The sequence below is a fragment of the Macrosteles quadrilineatus genome, unplaced genomic scaffold (genome assembly GCF_028750875.1).
Source record: "Macrosteles quadrilineatus isolate MER2022 unplaced genomic scaffold, UCM_ALF_1.0 Scaffold_142__1_contigs__length_272657, whole genome shotgun sequence".
NCBI classification, from domain to species: Eukaryota; Metazoa; Arthropoda; class Insecta; order Hemiptera; family Cicadellidae; genus Macrosteles; species Macrosteles quadrilineatus.
The window spans coordinates 228,211-249,994 of NW_026542735.1; the positions used below are offsets into that span (position 1 = coordinate 228,211).

Consider the following 21,784-nt stretch of genomic DNA (forward strand, 5'->3'; position numbering starts at 1 on the left):
TTTTGTCTGATTAAGGTAAAAAAATATACAAGTAATAATTATATAAACAAAAATCTAAAAATTAAAGAAATTTCACCCCTGAACCTGACATACCATGAACAACATTTCTAACTCACTTTTAAGCCTATAAAACCATAACTGTTTACAAACACCAATGAAATAAATGATACTCCTGACACTGACATAACGACCTGAATACGAGATCAATTTAAATCTTTAGTGGTCATTATCTATTTGTGCTCAATCAAAAATGTCAGCAGTTTTATTTTCATACTAAAAATCTCAAAACTGGCCGATTGAATCTCAAAATCAAAACTTCTCCAAAGTTTTGGTGGTGTTGACACATTACTCACTACTACTCGATATCACAACATCACTTATATCCCCACCTGTTGTACAGAGTTGGGTGACGTTGGAGAGCTGAACACCAGGCTGTCCATGGGTGTGAGGTGGTGGGGGGAAGGTGCAGCGGGACCTCCGACAGCAGCCCCAGGCATCACAGCGGGGGGCATAGGCCTGGCGGGGGCAGCTGGGGACACAGCTGGAAGAGTGCGGTAAACAAATGTAAGCAAGGGTAGTAGAAATTGAAATATCATTCATATGGATATTACATGATTAAACTCCATAACAAACTAGATTACAGTAGAACCCCTAATATCCATCCTCGGAATTTCCAGTTTCTTATTCTTATCTATTTCCTGTTCATATAAATTTTTAGCGGGTTCAGTACTCAGGTAAACACTACTTTCAACCAATCACAAGTTGTTATTAGATCAAATTAAAGTTTTGATAATTGGTTTATCTGGCAAAATGTTATCCGGCCAGGGGCTTGAGGAGGGAATACACTAGAGTTCCGCTAATCTAATCATCTGACTAATCCGAACCACCTTTTTTGGAAAAAGGTTGTGTTGTTTAAATTTAAAAAAAAATCTAAGTTTTGTCAAAGCTATGTGTTCTGGAATAATAACCAGGATGTCCAGCAAACTAGAAAACTAGGAATTAAACATGAGTATTGATAACTGGAAAAAATAAGAGTTTTAAGGAACCGGGAGATTTGGAAAAAATGCAAATAGCCTATAGTTTATAATCCAATCTTTCAACGGTATTACGTTGTTTCTTTTTTAAGGTCATCGTGAAGAAAGAAAACACAATTGCAGGAGATGACCACAGGTGTTGCCGAAATTGTGGTAGGTAATCGAGAGCATTTTGCAATCTTAGAAGACAGTAACTGTGTTGTCTTATACGAGAGAGCAGTATATGGCCAAAATGGTAATAGCAAAAAATCTAAAGTTTAGAAACAAGAGATAGAGTTGAACAAGAACCCAACTAACTACAATTTACTAATAGCTACATAAAATAAAATGCAGTAATTTCAAAATAATCGTGGGTAGGTACCAATAAAGCTATTATGTACTGTACACAAGCTATTAATGCTATTAATGTAGACTTAAAAATTAAAAATATTTATACATCTTTACTTATATGTTTTAGAATAACCTACGGTTTTACAAACAAAAATAAAAATTTTAAAATTGAACATAAACTTTACATAGAAAAAGTAGTCAATAAAATATCTCATTCATGGATAACAAAATAAAAAAAAACTTATCAGGAAACAAACTAACAAGAGCAAAAATAATCATAAGCCAAAAATAATTTAACAAATTTTCAAAAATAGTAAAGAAGTTTTGCGTTTACTAGTAAAATATTAAAAAATAAATAACACAGAAAAAAAAAATTTTAAACTAAAACTAACAAAACCAAAATCACTCCCAAACCTCAGAAAATACTAAACTATAAAAAACACAAAAAAACTAAAAAACTAAGAAAAAGCAACACACAAAAACAAAAAAAGCCACAAAACGACAAAAACGGAAATGAAATGAGATGAGGTGTACCGTGTTTGTGTGCGGCTGCCGTGGCTTTGAGGACTTTGTGCAATGTGGAACCTCCATCGGAGTTAAGCAGCATGGCGCACTCATCAGTGACTTCACACTCCTCACCGCTACCTTCCCCCTCCCCTTCGCCATCACCGTCCGTTAGCACATTCTCCTGCACACACTCACCGCTCAACATACTGTACCTGCCATGTGCTAAGTGGTGGTCTCTGGGGGTACAATCGGTTTCCCTAGCGGAAGGTTGCCGAATACGGCTGTGTATTTGGCGCCAACTCAACGTACACGGGTCAGTTAGAGGGGGTTATCTAGCTACCAAATTCGGCTGAGACTGTATCCACCGAGACAGGTGACTGCTCCAACAGCAGTTAGTCTCGCACTCTATAGTGACATAGACATGCTCCTCGACTGTTTTCGTATAGCTTATAGGGCAGTAGTTAATTTGAACGGTTCTAAATTGTGACAATTACTTGTGTTAATAATTTTAATTGGTTTATTAATTGACTTTCGTTACTTTATGTTCTAAAGGATTAAATTCAATAAATTCAACTTTAAATTAAGGCAAACTAACACATAAAATAACTTTGTGGCTAATTGCCGAATTAATTAGGCAGCTAAGAATAGATAAGTTAGGGGTTATAGTCATTCCACCAAAGTGAAGGTTTTCAAGTATAATTTTTATTTGTTTATGGGATTTTTTTACCTTTTTTATTTTGTTAGTTTATTAAGATTTTTTTATTATTTATTGGGTTTTTTTTAGTTTTAAAAGGTATTTTCCCCCATTTAGTTTCTTTTGTATAAAAATTATTACAATAATGAAATATTGACGTTTTAAATTATATCCGAACGATGGTCTTTAAGTCAATTTTTTTATAATCTTTGAACTAAAACTTGTCTATTAAGAGCAGCTAACATTTTGAGTTTTAATATTAGTTTTAAGGAATTTCTGTTTAAGTTTTGAATCAAACTGTTCTAAAACCAGTTTTTAACTAAAAAGCCCTCATGAATTAAGACATTTTTAATCATTGTTGTTTTTTACTTATTAATTCAGGGAAACTTGTGTTTGAAACGGGTTTGCCTGTATTGTTGTTTATAAAGTTTTTGTTGGACATAAATTTAAAAGGGGAATTACTGTAGTTTAGTGAAAATTTAAATAGATTTATGAGTACAAGTTCTCCTAAAAAAGTGTTCTAAAGACACTAATATGAAGGATATTTTAAGAAAGAACCGTTTAGGTTTACGCTTTTTTTACGCACATCAGTAACTGGTGGGCGAAAGTATAAGGTTTAGTTTGAAAAGTGTATACAAATTCTTAAATGATAAGCACCTAAATACTGGTAACTTATAAAATTAAGGTGATTTTAACTCTGTGATGTAAACTACTGTAACAAACATAACCTAACTCTTACCCTGTAAATGACATCAACAATATACCTAAATGTTTAGATGATGTCGAAGAAGACTATGTACAATATGGCCTGACTGATCGGAAATACAAATGTTAACAGCAGTGCAGTTTCATGCTTAGTTCCAGATACTTCACACCGTGTGTTAGGTTAGAAAAGCGCAATGCCAAGCCCAAGCCATACCAAGCCCTGATAAGCTCCGACAACAAATGCTTACTGAAAATCTCATCCTCGCTGTTTATTGACAGATCCCGAGCGGAAAGGTGGTCCTCGGAATAGTTGACCTGCTCAACAACAACATATACATTGGACGGTGAGTCCGTCCTCATCAGAAAACACAGTCGTGCTTTTACGCTGTACCAAAGTTTAATTGGAACCAAAAACTAGAACTAATGAATATAAGTACTAGGTGACTATTCAAGATTCATGGAACTGAAAATAATTAAAAAACATTGATGGACTTTGGCTATAACAAATTTTTGAAAAATTCAGTAGGCCTAATTGAAAATGTAAGTTTAGGGCTTAGTAAAAATTTTAATAAAATAAACAAGAATAATTTCACATAATGCAGTTTGTATTAAATGAGCAAACAGTTACAAGGAACTCAAAAAGTAATTAATGATTTAACTTTATAACTTTATCATTAGAACCAATTATGTTTACTTCTACTTTCTAAAACCAAACTTCAAGCAGTAATCTACATTTTTATCCCACAAATCAAGTTTACCCATGCTATTAATTAACATACCACATTATTTTGTAACTACTGGACTTATCAATTTTTTGCTTCAGCTTTTTAAAGTAATCAAAAAATTAAGATTTAAAAATTACATTTTTACTTAAAAAAAACTCATTACAAGTGAAATAAAAATTATTGTCTCTTGGACTAATAAATAATAAATAAATAATATTGTACTCTTTTTTATAAAATTTCCATTGTAATTTATTCCTATATAATTATTTTTAACATAAAAAACTCAATGAAAGAAAACTCTATATAGCTTATTGAATGAGATAATCAAATTTCATAAATTTTATTGTTTACATTCATTAAAATTAATAAAATGAGTTATAATATTTATTTTAATAGTTGGTAAAAATAAAAAATATACCCTGAACAAAATAATATGCTTAAGGAAAACATTTCATACAAATTTAATGAAAACAACTTGTAATTTTTTAATTTTTACAATGAAAATAAACTAGCAAGATACAGATGAAAAAACCCATGAATTCAAGTAACAATAAATTAAATATAAATATGATTTAGAAGTCGCTGCCATATGAAAGATTTTAAGTAAAAAAAAAATAATAAAATAACTTTGAGTTACTGATAGTAATCTGTATATTTAACATTTGCAGAAAAAGCCAAAAGAACCCATTTGGTGTAAAAACATCGACAAATAAAATAAAAGCGAAATGTAGCACAATTATTTTACATTAAGTGTCACTACATATAAAATATTTCAAATACAACCGAATGGTGAACAAGCAAGGGAATTTATAATCAACACCGAAAGCATAATAATTAATACTAAACCGTTACAAGCTGCTTCATAAAATACAGTTTAAAGTGTTCAATGCCTACGGATACTTTAAAAGCTGAGACACTACGGACATTACAACTATTTTAAGCACTTTAGCATGCATCCGGAACCGAAACCAATTAGAAATTGTGTTCCAAGAACTACTTCTGTGTATGGTACATTTGTGTGAGTGGAATTGTAAGAATCATTATTTAATTCTCTAAAACAACATTATTTTAGTCAACCGCACCCAAAAAGGGATGTTAATATAGCCTGAGAATACCAAAGGGAGGGAATATCCTAGTCTTAACTATACATTTTATTGTAAATTGTTTTTACTTTATCACAAAAGATATACAGGAACAGTGGCAACAAAATATAAACAGTTTTGAAATTTATTAAAGTTACTGAGGAGTTAGATCAAATTACCAATTAGAAAATTAGCAGAAAACAAGTTAAAATATTTACAACAATGTGTAACAAATTATTTGATTACATATCACCAAGAAACATTTGTTCGAAGGTTTGAAGGGATATTCAAAGCTAGGAACTATAGGAGCTAAAAAATATTGAATTCCACAGAAAGGCACCAAGAGTTGTACTAATTGAACTAAGACTAAGAATTGAATTATAAAAATTGCGATAATTATAATAATATTGCTTTATATGTTTCTCAGATTAGAGCAAAAATATATCGCTTTGCTTTTATAATAAAGACTTTTAGATTTTTAAACTTCAAAATCTGGGAATGTATCTTAAAATGGTCTATACCATTATAAAGAAATGGGGATGAAAAATAAAATATTATACAATATTGGATTCCCTAAAGCAATGAAACAATAAAATAAACAATAAAATTCAATTTCTTTCATTTAGCAACCTATGTGAATGCTTTGCTATTGCATATTTAACTGGATATTTTGAAAATAAAAAAAATTGTACTGAAGACAAATATATTGATCTGTTGATTCCTTCGACTCATTATTTGAGTATTTAAGAGTTATTTTAGTTTCATTTCAATTTCAATATTTAAGTAAAAACTTAGACGCAAAGGTTCTTACCTCGTCCGGATCCGGGATGGCAAAAGTGACATTCATCGGTTTCCTAAGTAGGTTTTTAGTCTTGAAGTTGTGTTCTAGCAGTAGAGGGGTATAGAGAATGTTCTTCCATTGACGACTTAAGACAATAACTCCCTGGAAAAAAAGATAATATAATATAGATCCTCATAAAACTAGCTGAGAAGGGGATTTTATGCAGTGGCAACTAAAGACCAGTCCAGTTTTGAAATTTAACTGAAACTAAAAATTTTTCAGCTAAGCTAGCCCAACTCCATCCCTTTTGAAAAATTATTAAATTGCTTTCCCTTGAAGCAGTGCTGGATTTACCTCTACGCCGACTATGCCGTGGTCTAGAGCCACAGCATACTGAACAAAAACCATTTATCTAAGAATAAAAATATATTTTTATTGTAAATTCCAATTTGCTGCAATTGCAAGTTACGACAATGATGTAGGCCCAGTCCGTTATTGGGGGAGATGTTTAGGGGTTTTCCATAAAAATGGGTAAGTTCCACCTATTAGCCAGGGACCGCTAGAGTTAGTTTGGCCTAGGGCCGTAAGTGCGCTGAATTCGACACTCCTTGAAGTATAAAGCAGGTTAAATGTGGCAAATGTAAGTTTAAATGGCTACAATGAATTAATAAGCCAAAACTATACCTGAACAACAAAATAAGAAGAAAAATATCAGTCTAGATTCAACTAAACGGACCAGGAAATAGTGCTATACAAATTGAGTCTTTTAACATAATTTTTTAAACCTAACAATGATGCCCCATTCACTATGTTTACAATGATTACAGTCTTGACTTGCCTGTCTCAGTGTGGACAGATGAGGCAGGTCAGGTTCTCTCAGGTTATTCTCAATGTTTGACGTCGTCTGCAACAGATACTTCTGTAGCACTGTACACAGCTGACACGACGGGTCTTCTTGTAACGTCTTGGAGAGCGGAGTGAACCTGCCGTAGCGACTCTGCAAAATAATCTCAAAATGGGTGATACAATTTGTAAAGGTATTAGTTTCTTATAAAAAAGAATTTAAGAGGCTAAGGTATCTATATTAATTGCTTAAACAAACAAATAACATTTTGTAAGAACGTTTATGACATTTGAGAAAAATTGCAGGCAATTGGTTGATTTTGAGTGTAATAAAACTGCCTGATCCCTATAATTTTCACTAACCAACCAATAAAAATACTACAATACGTTACTAGCTTAGTGCATCTCAGGAAGTGTCTAGATTCAATCTCCAACATGTCCATAACAATTTGGAGTTTGCACTGCTTTCCCTTGGATGTGTTTGTGACTTAACCATCAAAATGCCACTGGCATAAATACTAAGAAAACGTTTGGTAGGCCTAGTTAAGACATTTTCAATAATCTTGCTCTGATTCAGATTAGCATGTGCCAACTGTCTATTTTTGGGTAAGAAGATAGAAAATACTATCGGTGTGTTTCAAAAGACAAGAGTTCATTTCAAACAAGCATTTTGTAAAAAATTAACAACAAATTTACCTTAACAGGCATATGTATCCCTTGTATGTCCAGTGCCTCGGACATCAGACAAGTGACGATGGCAGTACTGCGACGGTAGTGACATCGCAACATGTGTACTACTCTGATGGCAAACCTGTTGCTGGGGTTCATCCATGCGTTGATGGCCGGAGAAGCAGTACTCAGAAGGTTCCAGTCAAGCCTATAAACAAATAACAAATGCCTTTATTTGCAAGTGAGTTTCATTTTAAAATGTTTTTAAAATTGATAAACGTCCACATTAAAATTCAACCCAGTTCAAAAGTTACATATTGACCATTACGAGAATAGTTACAAAATCAACTATACATTTTTTTTTCATTGTGATGAAAGTGGTCAATGAGAGTTCTACGAAAACAGATCTTCTTCTTGTACAGTACTTAGGTCTCTAGCTGAGGTACCGACACCCCAGGTATGAAAAAAATACCCCCGCCGCAGAAAACCTGCAGACTTAGCGAATTTCCATTTGCCTGATTGGATTTACACTAAAATGTCTCCTTAAAAATATCACATTTCCACATTTGTTCCCTATTTAAATAGAATTAGTGTAACGAGTACTTAGGTTTGCTGCAACAGGGAGGGTAAAAGTTTTTTTTTAAATGTAAAATGTTAAAAGGTACTGTAGTTTAGTAAGAAATTAATGTATTTTCCATATTTTATCAAAATATGTTCATAAACAAGCAAACTACAACAGTTGACTTATTCTCCATAAGAATAACATGGAAATTTTAAATTTACAATTTTTTGGAATTTTCTCCGTAACTATTAGGCGCATTATAACGCTTCAATATACTAAATTATTTGTTTTTTTAAGCTCTACAAAATAGTTTAGAAAGAAATTGCAAAATTTTATGTTTTTTGGGTCAAAAATGGGAAAAACCCATTTTTACCCCATAAAAGCCCTCATAAACCCCCGTTCCCATGGTCCGATCATGCTGGTTCGCGAACTCGTTCGAATAAACGTAGGTTTACACGTTTGTACCGAATTTCATCAAAATCGGATAATTTTTGCTTGAGTTATCGCGCTAACGGACACATATATATATATATATATATACTAGCAGAGTACCCGTCCTTCGTACGGGGTTGGCATATAAGTATCAAATGCTTATAGCAGTTATGAGTAAGGACATGGTTTAAGAAATTTCGGTTCTTTTTGAAGTTCGTTCGCTACGCTCACTCACCTTTAGGTTGGAGCTCGTTCGCTGTGCTCACTTTCCTTCAGGTTAGCTCTTTCGCTACGCTCACTTGCCTTCAGGTTAGCTCGTTCGCTACGCTCACTCGCCTCCAGGTTGAAGTTCGTTCGCTACGCTCACTCACCTTTTGGTTGCAAATTAGCTGTTGTCATAAATGTAAAAGAAATAATAGTGCTGCACCCTGTTGGTAATCCTTGTAACTTTAATGCTATTGAAAATCATAGAACAGAACCAACTTGTTTAATTGAAACAGCTGTTAAGATTCATTAATTCCATTTCTCATAAGGTTAACATGGGAACCTTTGCTCCAGAGCCACTGGGGCGGAGCCCGGAAGGATTTTTGGGATAAAAATATGCCTATATGTTAATCGGGAATATGAGCTATCATCATGCCGAATTTCAGCCCGATCCGACCAGTAGTTTTCGCGTTTACTTTTCCCATACACACAGACACCACCTCTTTTTTATAATAGTATAGATAGATATATGAATTTGAACGGATGGTGTTTTTGGCCTCTAGGGACCTCAAAACGAAAAAAAAAATCGGTCCCGGGTCCAGGTCTTACCATGAGTACTATGGTAATAGCTTATTCCCTTTATGAGAAATTCGCTAAAAACACAATACCACAGCTCATTCCATATTTATTTTAAATAGCTGGGGTTCTGATTGGTTAAAGTGCTTGCATAGTAATCAAAAGGTTGCCGTTTCGAAAAGTCAGCTTTTTGATTGTTCAAGACTGGACCTAGCTGCTTTAGATCATTGGGTTCTTAATAAATGGTCCTGGATACAAAAGAGTAGGTCTAAATCAGTAACAGAACTAGACAGATAATCTTGCTCCATAACACATTCGCCCTGAATTCATTTTCATCTTGAAATATGTACCAAAGAGTGTGTCCTTGTAATAAAGAATTGAATCAAATTTACCTTGTTCCTTAATAATTACCTTGTGTAGTCTATTTTTCGGGTGATGGGTGCTCGAGGAGGGGCAGCAAAGTTAAACCAAACTTGTTTCACTTCAATAACACAAGAAGATGCGTTTCCATCTTTCCCCCTGAGAGCAACAATGTTGGTCTGGGAAGCGCTGCAAAATAATTTAAAACATGTGAAAAAAACAAAAAATAATTTTAAATACAGACACACCTTGGTGGCATGCAAAATTTGTACAGTTCAGAGTTCTTCATTCTGACCTTGTATTACTAATGGTGCATCATCCTACATGGCCTTCCTTATTCTATTATTCGAGTGAAACTACTTGAACTGATTATAATATGAAATAATATTAATTTTATACCAAAGACCAACCTTGCAGCAGGGTCTGAAGATGCTTCAGGTTGATTGGCGTCTGTTCCATTGGTTGGAGCATTGCTTGGAGTGTCTTGATGAGAAGTGGCTGTAACAATAATCAAACAATTGTAAACCGTAGTCGCTTTTGGTGATGCAAGTTGTAAAAATATATTCTTAATAGTCTTGAATGTTACCTATTGTACTAGTAAACTAGTATTAAGAATGAATAAAACTATTTGAACTAAGATACAATTTCTTGAGTGCAGTAATTTAAGAATGATATGAGAATTGTTTTGACAAACTTCAGAAAGAAAAAGTTTAAAATAGTTTAACAATCAAATTAATGTAAAAAGCTTGTATAAAAGTGAATAAAAAATAATAAATTCCTTCCCTGAAGTGTACCACAAAGAAAACTTGCTTATGGAACAACCGCCTGCTTTCCGTGGTTGTTTGTGTATATCAAATGAATTACGACCAAATAAGTAAAAGAAAAGTAGTTTAATAAGAGAGTTAAATTTTTGTGTTCAATCCTGAGAAAAACAAAAACCAGACTAAATCATAATTCATTGCTATGACAACGTCATCAGCTGACGCTACACCAGCCCCCCACTGAGAAAAGGAATCTATACATCATTCTGAAAAGTAACCCGTGGTCGGATCTCTTAGTATGGTACGCTAGAATGTGGAAATATACTTGTGATGAGCAAGGAAGAGCTTGGGTGAGCGAGCACTGTGCGGAATTTTCTAACGCACAAGTTCTTCCTCCACAGTAATTGTTGCAGTACATGAGGGCAAGGGGGGTGGACTTTTCCCTAGACACCAGCACTAGTTTTAGACCATTTACGGTACCATTGAATGTTTCCTCTGTACCTTACTTCTCTGAGTTTACTAAACAAACAATAAATTTCAGCAGCTGTATTATCACTACTGTATTGTCCCTGTTACTGTACTGTATTGTCTGTGTTAGCTGGGACACTAAAATTTACTTACACAAAGTTGCATGACCTAACCCTACCTTTGTCGTCTGCCTTGACCGAGGTAGACTTGCCAGTCTCATTAACCACAGTCACTTCTATCTCCTCCTTGGATCTCACGGAGTCAGTGTAGTTTGTCTCATTCTCCCCGGGAAGAGGTTTCACTTCATCCTCCTCTTTGTCAAACTTTGACCTCTTCACGACCTGAAGAGTAAAAAGAATATTTACAATATGTTTAGTATATAAATTGTAAAAATAAATAAATTTAAATTAAACAAAAAAATATTCTTGTACTCTACATCAATTTTAGATTTTTTTTTTTTTTTTAATCAGCTGGAAAAAACACACTGCATTATGGGTACTGAAAAAAATAAAAAATCCATGGGTGAATCAATGAAATGGAAAAGTTACTTTATTTGCAAAATAAACAAAGAGATATTGGTATTGCTTAGCACTAAAATAAAAGTTACAAAAATTCATTAAATTCAAATTCCAATTATATATTAATAATTCAGAGCAATTAAACAAAAACTTTACAAAAGTAACTGTTTTTACCTTGAATGAAACACCTTCAAGACCACACTCGAACATGATGAAGCCTAACTTGTCTTCGGGAAGGCTGACTAGGGAAGGTTCATCACTGTTGTGCTGTAGGAGAAAATGAAATTAGGTTACATACAAATTACAAACCAAACAAAAATTCAAATTTTATTTCAATACATAAACAAAAAATATTAACCTAATCAAAAATGCTACAAATACATTTGCAGTTGGATTTGAGGTGTTAGCTTTAGCTTTATGTTAAACTAGGGAACACTGGTACAATGGTATCAATTATCAAGGTAAAAAAATTAATTGTGCAATATTGCCCAAGAACCTTCTAAAACCGGCCCTCAAAGAAAAACTACCTTAGCTGAAATTCTATTCCATAAATCATAAATTTGAAGCATAAATTATTTGTACTGCTAATGCACTTTTATGGGTTGCACTTTTATGGGTTGCACTTTTAGCTTGAGTTAGTTTTATAATTTTTCAGTCGAGTTACAACAATGTTTTTTCTGAAAATAATTTTATTCAATACTATGAGTTTGGTTTACATTTTTTCGGATACTAGACTGTCCTCACCATCGCTAACATTCAAAATTCATAAACACTATTGTTACACTTAAATTATGATAATTGGCAATAGAAAGTTTTTACAAGATTATACAACTTTAGTTCCCACTAAACACATCAATAACTACATTAAATAGACCTATTTGAACAATTTAAAAAAGTGAAAGATGATTATAAGGAGAATAAGTGGTATACATCCCATTCCTATATAAAATTAGTAGCTTTTTTTCAAATTTAAATGCCACCAACTAAGTAAGCTGCAGTCAAGTATGATCGCTGATTCTATCGTACACATAGACTTTTGACTAGGTAATATGAAAAAGCCAACATACAATACAATAGACTATTACATATTTTATAGCACATAAATTATTCAAGAGTGGAAAACCAAGTGAGAAAATACAATTTTTACCTTAGCACACTCTTAGCACCTTAGCAATTTCGACCTTTTGGTGAGTAACTCAAATATTTTTATTAATAAAAATCACGTGTTCATATAGATGGGATCTCTACCCCTAGAATCCTCAAGTCAGTGGGGGTCGCCGGAATTTTACCCCCCGGAATTTTACCCCCTGGCCGATTTTAGAAATTGAATGATTGATTTTCTTATTTCTGTTTTTAATTAATTGTAAACATTTCATTATTTAGTAGCCTATCTTTATTTATTTATTTTGTAAAGAAATGTTTGAAACAATTATCATTCAGTTGATTGTTTATACGCCATATTAACCAACTGTTGGCTTCAAATATCGAATCCTAATACTAGAATCTCAAAATTAAAATTAACAACTTGTTCGATTAGTTAATGTTACAAAAAACAAATTAATATACAGTAGGCTACTTAATAATGAAATGTTTACTATTAAATTAAAACAGAATGAAGATAATTAATCATTCTCACTAATTTATATATCTGGCCAGGGGGTAAAATTCCGGGGGTAAAATTCCGCGGGTAAAAATCTGGGGGGTAAAATTCCGGGGGTAAAAATCCGGAGGTAAAAATCCGGGGGTAAAATTCCGGGGGGTAAAATTCCGGGGGTAAAAATCCGGGCCGTACACTATAAGTTTTTATAATTATATGTGTTCTGATTAAATTCACAACCGTGAAAATATATGTTTAATTCCGTGTTTAATCCATCGAGCTGATGTCGCAAAACTCAAAAGTTCGCGGCCGGAATTTTACCCCCTGGTTTGTGAAGTCACGTTGCCCAGGGAGTAAAATTCCAGGGGGATAAAAATCCGCTACCCCGTCAGTGGTATATATCTGTACAAAATACAGTAAGATATTAAGTAAACTGACCGTGTTGTTGTCTGAATTGTCCGCAGCAACGATGCGTGACTGCGGAGGCGTGTTGACCTGAGTGCAAGTTGTGAACATCACACGAGAACAATGACTCGGGATAGCAGTGATCACTGCGTCTTTCAGAATAGTGCTCTCGTTCCGCAGACGACGCAACTGTGTGTGGATCTTGTCTGGGGACAAACAGATGTTACATTAAACTATTACTAATGATAAATATTTTCAAATTTACCCTAGGAATTTAAACAGGATGCTTAAGAATTTCTCATAAATTACACTATTATCAGTACTTTCCATTATGCAAACCCCACCAGGTTAAATTAAGTTATAGGTCTACATTAAAAATACTAAATATTTTATTGAAAAAAATTGGTTACTTAACCTAACCTGGTGTGGTCAGTATTATAGAAAAGTACCCTATTTTCTTATAATCATAAGTTGTTTTCCTAACTTTATCAATATTTTGACACTGAAACCATCCAAACCTTAGTCTCATTTATACTTAAAGTCAACCTGGGAAAGCAGTAAGGCCACAATATAATTTTTCAGCAACCCATTTACACCAGAGTACAATAAAGAGTGCACTAACAGAAGTAGCCATTTCTGACAGGTGATTTTTAAACCCATCAGTTAATCAAAATGTTTGGTCCGGAGACCCACATCTATCTTAGATTTCATAACGTGACTTACAAGTAAAATAATATAAATATTTATTAATTAATATTTTTTAATAATATTTGGTGGGTGAGTCAAGGGCTTAGTCGGTAGCGTGACAGACTTTAGATCCATGGCAGCAATATTGTGGGTGTCGAATTCCAATACCTGCCACTTAATTTTATTAGTACACTTAAACTCTTGTCCTATACCAGCTTACTCCTTCTTTGTTTGATATGCAAAGGCCGGAGGCCAATGTTGACATGCAAATGCAAGGTTAAAAGAGGATGCAAACCTCTTTAAATAAAAACCAAGCAAAGCAAGGGATGAAATACAGATTTTAGTTGCCACACTGGGACACTCCACATTTCCTTGGATATCAAATTCATCAAGCTACCAATTGAAATAAAAAGTAGTATAATATTTGGTATCAAAATACAACCAACACAATTTTCATCTGAATATCGATGAGTATAAGTTACGGAACACTCACTGATTCTCAGCATCAGTACACTCTCCTCCTGCTGTTTCTCGGATGTCTCAATGTACACAGGTTCTCCAGTAACCACATCAGTGACAGCCGCCGTCTGATGACCGAGAAGGAACGCCTTGCCTCCGCGGGCAAACAAGCCTTTTTTCTGACCACTGGGCAACACTGTAGGTCTATGGAACGTCTGCACCACCTCCCTCGCCTACAACAAAACACTCAGTATTAATGGTGAATCTGTATGGCTCAGGAGAACTTCTTTAGAATATTCACTCCTCCTTCCCCCGATAACAGGTCAGGTATAAGGGCGCTGTTATGAGGCTGGAAAAACTCTCCTGGGGGAGAAAATCGTCTCAAAAACTTTGTTATTCAAGTAATTTTCCCTACAACTAAAAAAGTGTTCATCCCTTAGGTGAGAAAGAACTAAAAAGAAAACAAGAATAGAACACAAACCCAGCCAAATTTGGAAAATCTCAAAATAACCACACATAACTTGATTAAATAAGTGTGATTAATCGCCATTCAATACAAAAGATAATGAATATGAATGACACCACACTTTTATTCTAAAATCAGTAAACTTTCTAACTAAAGTACTGTATAAGAGATGCAGAGTTTAATTTTGGTGAGTGTTAGTGAGTTAAAATTCATACTTAGGTGGTCATTCAAACCCGTTCAAACCTAACTGATCCAAACAAATGGAAGACTGTACTTCAATCAAGTTTCACACCCTCTGACATTATTATTAACTCAACAACAATATCTGCTAAGTTGTAAAATGTCGACTATACAAACCTGTTTTCCGCAGTGGAACCTCGCAGTAACTCCCTCCACAGACACAGCCAGTAGAGATACACAGGTCAAGTCTCGCAGATTGTCTAGAGCTGAGAATGATATCACTTCCTCCACCACACTGGCCTGTAGTAGGGCAAAGTTGATCTGAAACAGGACAAACCATCAGAACAGCTGTTTGCCACAGTGGAACCTCACAGTAACTCCCTCCACTGACACGGCCAGTAGAGATACACAGGTCAAGTCTCGCAGATTGTCTAGAGCTGAGAATGATATCACTTCCTCCACCACACTGGCCTGTAGTAGGGCAAAGTTGATCTGAAACAAGACAAACCATCAAAACAGCTGTTTGCCACAGTGGAACCTCACAGTAACTCCCTCCACTGACACGGCCAGTAGAGATACACAGGTCAAGTCTCGCAGATTGTCTAGAGCTGAGAAAGATATCACTTCCTCCACCACACTGGCCTGTAGTAGGGCAAAGTTGATCTGAAACAAGACAAACCATCAAAACAGCTGTTTGCCACAGTGGAACCTCGCAGTAACTCCCTCCACTGACACGGCCAGTAGAGATACACAGGTCAAGTCTCGCAGATTGTCTAGAGCAGAGAATGATATCACTTCCTCCACCACACTGGCCTGTAGTAGGGCAAAGTTGATCTGAAACAAGACAAACCATCAAAACAGCTGTTTGCCACAGTGGAACCTCACAGTAACTCCCTCCACTGACACGGCCAGTAGAGATACACAAGTCAAGTCTCGCAGATTGTCTAGAGCAGAGAATGATATCACTTCCTCCACCACACTGGCCTGTAGTAGGGCAAAGTTGATCTGAAACAGGACAAACCATCAAAACAGCTGTTTGCCACGGTTGAACCTCCACAGTAACTCCCTCCACTGACATAGCCAGTAGAGATACACAGGTCAAGTCTCGCAGATTGTCTAGAGCAGAGAATGATATCACTTCCTCCACCACACTGGCCTGTAGTAGGGCAAAGTTGATCTGCAACAGGACAAACCATCAAAACAGCTGTTTCCCACGGTGGAACCTCACAGTGACTCCCTCCACTGACACGGCCAGTAGAGATACACAGGTCAAGTCTCGCAGATTGTCTAGAGCAGAGAAAGATATCACTTCCTCCACCACACTGGCCTGTAGTAGGGCAAAGTTGATCTGAAACAAGACAAACCATCAAAACAGCTGTTTGCCACAGTGGAACCTCGCAGTAACTCCCTCCACTGACACGGCCAGTAGAGATACACAGGTCAAGTCTCGCAGATTGTCTAGAGCAGAGAATGATATCACTTCCTCCACCACACTGGCCTGTAGTAGGGCAAAGTTGATCTGAAACAGGACAAACCATCAAAACAGCTGTTTCCCACGGTGGAACCTCACAGTAACTCCCTCCACAGACACGGCCAGTAGAGATACACAGGTCAAGTCTCGCAGATTGTCTAGAGCAGAGAATGATATCACTTCCTCCACCACACTGGCCTGTAGTAGGGCAAAGTTGATCTGAAACAAGACAAAACATCAAAACAGCTGTTTCCCATGGTGGAACCTCGCAGTAACTCCCTCCACTGACACAGCCAGTAGAGATACACAGGTCAAGTCTCGCAGATTGTCTAGAGCAGAGAAAGATATCACTTCCTCCACCACACTGGCCTGTAGTAGGGCAAAGTTGATCTGAAACAGGACAAACCATCAAAACAGCTGTTTCCCACGGTGGAACCTCACAGTAACTCCCTCCACAGACACGGCCAGTAGAGATACACAGGTCAAGTCTCGCAGATTGTCTAGAGCAGAGAATGATATCACTTCCTCCACCACACTGGCCTGTAGTAGGGCAAAGTTGATCTGAAACAGGACAAACCATCAAAACAGCTGTTTGCCACGGTTGAACCTCCACAGTAACTCCCTCCACTGACATAGCCAGTAGAGATACACAGGTCAAGTCTCGCAGATTGTCTAGAGCAGAGAAAGATATCACTTCCTCCACCACACTGGCCTGTAGTAGGGCAAAGTTGATCTGAAACAGGACAAACCATCAAAACAGCTGTTTGCCACAGTGGAACCTCACAGTAACTCCCTCCACTGACACGGCCAGTAGAGATACACAGGTCAAGTCTCGCAGATTGTCTAGAGCAGAGAATGATATCACTTCCTCCACCACACTGGCCTGTAGTAGGGCAAAGTTGATCTGAAACAAGACAAAACACCAAAACAGCTGTTTCCCATGGTGGAACCTCGCAGTAACTCCCTCCACTGACACGGCCAGTAGAGATACACAGGTCAAGTCTCGCAGATTGTCTAGAGCAGAGAAAGATATCACTTCCTCCACCACACTGGCCTGTAGTAGGGCAAAGTTGATCTGCAACAGGACAAACCATCAAAACAGCTGTTTGCCACAGTGGAACCTAGCGGTAACTCCCTCCACTGACACGGCCAGTAGAGATACACAGGTCAAGTCTCGCAGATTGTCTAGAGCAGAGAAAGATATCATTTCCTCCACCACACTGGCCTGTAGTAGGGCAAAGTTGATCTGAAACAAGACAAACCATCAAAACAGCTGTTTGCCACAGTGGAACCTAGCGGTAACTCCCTCCACTGACACGGCCAGTAGAGATACACAGGTCAAGTCTCGCAGATTGTCTAGAGCAGAGAAAGATATCACTTCCTCCACCACACTGGCCTGTAGTAGGGCAAAGTTGATCTGAAACAAGACAAACCATCAAAACAGCTGTTTGCCACAGTGGAACCTAGCGGTAACTCCCTCCACTGACACGGCCAGTAGAGATACACAGGTCAAGTCTCGCAGATTGTCTAGAGCAGAGAATGATATCACTTCCTCCACCACACTGGCCTGTAGTAGGGCAAAGTTGATCTGAAACAAGACAAACCATCAAAACAGCTGTTTACCACAGTGGAACCTAGCGGTAACTCCCTCCACTGACACGGCCAGTAGAGATACACAGGTCAAGTCTCGCAGATTGTCTAGAGCAGAGAATGATATCACTTCCTCCACCACACTGGCCTGTAGTAGGGCAAAGTTGATCTGAAACAGGACAAACCATCAAAACAGCTGTTTGCCACAGTGGAACCTCACAGTAACTCCCTCCACTGACACGGCCAGTAGAGATACACAGGTCAAGTCTCGCAGATTGTCTAGAGCAGAGAAAGATATCACTTCCTCCACCACACTGGCCTGTAGTAGGGCAAAGTTGATCTGAAACAGGACAAACCATCAAAACAGCTGTTTGCCTCAGTGGAACCTCGCAGTAACTCCCTCCACTGACACGGCCAGTAGAGATACACAGGTCAAGTCTCGCAGATTGTCTAGAGCAGAGAATGATATCACTTCCTCCACCACACTGGCCTGTAGTAGGGCAAAGTTGATCTGAAACAGGACAAACCATCAAAACAGCTGTTTCCCACAGTGGAACCTCACAGTAACTGTTACAGAAATCCCTGGAGGGTAGCGAGCTGGTCTAGTGGTTAAGCACGGAACTTTGGTCTGAAGGTCACAGGGTTCAAATCCTACCATATCACCAATGGATTTTATTGAAGTAATAATCCCAAAACCCTCTAGGCCTAACCTGAAGTAATATGTCAAACAGTTCCAGGCTTAGAACTTAATCTTAAAAATCTATACACAAAAATACACACTCAACTCACCTTAGGCAGTATCACAGTGCCCTGGACCTGCGTAGCTATACACTCCTCGTAAATGTTGAGAGGCTGTGCTGCGTCCGCAGACTTCGTCCGCTCTGCAGTGCTGCGTTTACTACCTCCACCAGTCAGCTGACTGAGGTACTGGTCACGCTTCAACACGTTGGCAGCCTCGACCCGCGAGACACAGTTGAGGTGGAGATGGTTCAAAACGCTCAGTGTATGTAGGGACGTGAGAGTTGAAGTCAGTACATCTACAAACCTGAAACGTCAATTTGGTGAGCATTTCACACAATCATGGTAACATCCAAGGAGATTTCTTGCAATCCCAGAAGCCTAACTCAATTACTATACAATTTCTTGTGACTTCTGCAAGCACAATTTTCTGACATAACATGACAAAAAAAGTGATTATCTGCAAATTTGACAAACGAATATTCAAAGTAAACAATATTTATTTACAGTTTCCAGTTTTTCCAGTTTACAGGTTGGTTGCACACCCTGCGTACATCTTTTTTTTTCGGGGGGGGGGGGGGGGGGGGGTATTCATTTACCCCTAGCTACTTCGGCCTGCTGACCTATTGTAGCACCCCTCAAATCAGTCTGACAACCCTAGGCTTCTTGCATAGCCTAGGAGCTGTGAGACGCCCAGTTTCCTCATCTCTGTAGGTTTCAATTGCAGCCTTCCCAGAGATGTCATCCTTTTTTTTTGGACCAACGCCGGACAATCCAGCAATAAGTGTTCAAAGGTTTCCATCTCGTTTTCGCAGAACCTGCATTGGTTTGTCTGTGACCTCCCTATGGTTATAAGGTGTTTCCTAATAGGTCCATGGCCAGTTGGCATCCCTACTAGTAATCTGACGTCCCCCCTTTTTAGGCTCAATACACCTTTTAGTACAACTTACAATGATTCCAACCACCAGCGCAATGCATGTTATTACATTTTTTAAGTCGGGATTCAAATCATTTAAGTGTTTTCACTGCATAAGAATAAGTAACTGAATTTCATAAATTACAAACAAAACAAAAAATAAATGTATTCCTGTTTAACAAATCATAAAGAAACTTCCAGATGACAAGATAACCTACCTCTGAAGAGATTCTAGCACCAATGGACTAACCATGATGTCAATGTCTCCTTTCATTTTGACAACCAGAGTAGTTCTTGTGCCACTCTCATTGCGCAGGGATAGCAGTTCTTCTTGCACACCTGGTGGAAAAACGCAATGTTAGTGACCAACCAAAAATGTATCTTAAGTTAAAAAACTTTGTAAAAAGGTAGACCATTTAAATAATTGATGAAACGTTAAGAGCATAGCTTGAGTTGCGGCTGGTATAGTACTGTTCCATTATAATTCCATGCTGGTGGACTTAAGTTTAAATCCTACCATTCAATCAATTGGACCTTAAATCATGACTACAACATGATTTCCCAAAGCCACTCACCTGCTTCTAGAGCCTCATCGGTATCATTGCATATGAGGTCGACCTGTTCCCAGTTGTAAGGGTGGGTCGGTGTCTTGGTAGAGGGGGGAGCTGGAGACGCTGTTTCTTTCTCTCTCCCAACCATCTTGAGGGATGTGAAACCTTCCACCAACGTCTCAAACCTTGGGGTGTACTTGCTCCCTGGAGAAGTGTGAGGAATAAATTAAGGATTGTGTTCTTTTATAGAAACTCTTAGAAAGATGTCTTCTGGTACAAAATAAAAATAAAATAAAATTGCAGTTTGTTTCAAGATATGTATAAAACCGTGATTACTAATAACTTGAGTCTGCTACCAAACCCTCAATACACTGGAGTTTACATTTACATACCGTTTTCATGTTTGTATTGTGCCTGTTTTAATTAAGTTACAAGCTTTGAAAATGTTATTTGTTTTCACACAAAAATGTATAACATCAAGTACTCTATTAAATTGTAAGACTATTTGACGGAGGCAAAATAAAACTCATTTCTATCTTAACAAAACAGTTGGCTATGGGAGCCAGAGACATGCATCTTGATTTTTTATACAAATTAAAGTACAATGTCCCGATAATCCGAACTTTGGTAATTCGAAAGTCTGCTTAATCCGAAACCGAAAAATATATTTTTTTAATTTTTTAATAAACTAAAATTTAATTTTTTTTTACTAAACTTTTAACACAGTTAGCTGTACCTTGTCAAAGTATTCTGTAGCGGCCGGGCGAGATAGACTTTTTTTAGAGTATTTTAGTAAATATTTCACAATTTTTGTTATTAACATTTTTCATTTTCGTCCCGGGTTCCAATCCCGCCAAATCACAAATGGATTTTATCAAGCAATAATGCTCTAGCTTAAGTAATGTGAAAAACAATCCCGGGCTCGTGCCTAGCGTAAAGCAAAATCTAAAAAAATTGCAAACATGTTTAAAAAAATTTTTTTTAACAAAAAAAACTTTTAGGCTAATCCGAAATATTTAGTAATCCAAAATGGGTCCGGTCCCAACCATTTCGGACTAACGGGACTCTACTGTAGTACCATTGACCTTTGAACTTTGAAGTCGATATCCCATCTATATAACCGACCAGTTGAAGCAAATTTTTTATTTGAAAATAATATATCCTTATTTATTACCAATTAATATGGACACACCATATTAACCACCATATTAACACCATATTATTAGGTGCGTATTTTAACCCAAATGATGTAGAATGAAGTGAGAAGCCTTTTTTAGCTTTGTTACTCACTAAGACCAGCTGTTTCATAAGCCAGTGCCATTTATTGGTACATAAAAAAACGCATGGTAATAAATAGGGATGGACGGGTCCCGAAATTTCGGGAATTTTTCGGGAAAAAAATATTCCCGATTATCGGGACGGGATTAAATTTGACTCGGGAATTTTTCGGGACGGGATTTGGTCCGATCGTCG

At 36.8% G+C, this 21,784-nt stretch overlaps 1 protein-coding gene across 1 annotated transcript in view; it reads right to left on the reverse strand.

The window, feature by feature from the left end:
* The window catches only part of LOC128982159 (bridge-like lipid transfer protein family member 1), an 86,066-nt gene that overhangs the window by 61,456 nt on the left and 2,826 nt on the right, over positions 1–21,784 (reverse strand). Inside the window, exons 4-18 of the mRNA XM_054401217.1 lie at positions 20,336–20,515; positions 19,979–20,099; positions 18,896–19,151; positions 15,223–15,366; positions 14,434–14,632; positions 13,287–13,459; positions 11,426–11,518; positions 10,912–11,074; positions 9,915–10,002; positions 9,556–9,693; positions 7,398–7,578; positions 6,697–6,855; positions 5,889–6,020; positions 1,899–2,052; positions 390–541 (exon numbers count right to left, since the gene is read on the reverse strand). Of these exons, the coding sequence (XP_054257192.1) occupies positions 390–541; positions 1,899–2,052; positions 5,889–6,020; positions 6,697–6,855; positions 7,398–7,578; positions 9,556–9,693; positions 9,915–10,002; positions 10,912–11,074; positions 11,426–11,518; positions 13,287–13,459; positions 14,434–14,632; positions 15,223–15,366; positions 18,896–19,151; positions 19,979–20,099; positions 20,336–20,515 (2,333 nt within the window). The remainder of the gene's footprint in view (positions 1–389; positions 542–1,898; positions 2,053–5,888; positions 6,021–6,696; positions 6,856–7,397; positions 7,579–9,555; positions 9,694–9,914; positions 10,003–10,911; positions 11,075–11,425; positions 11,519–13,286; positions 13,460–14,433; positions 14,633–15,222; positions 15,367–18,895; positions 19,152–19,978; positions 20,100–20,335; positions 20,516–21,784) is intronic.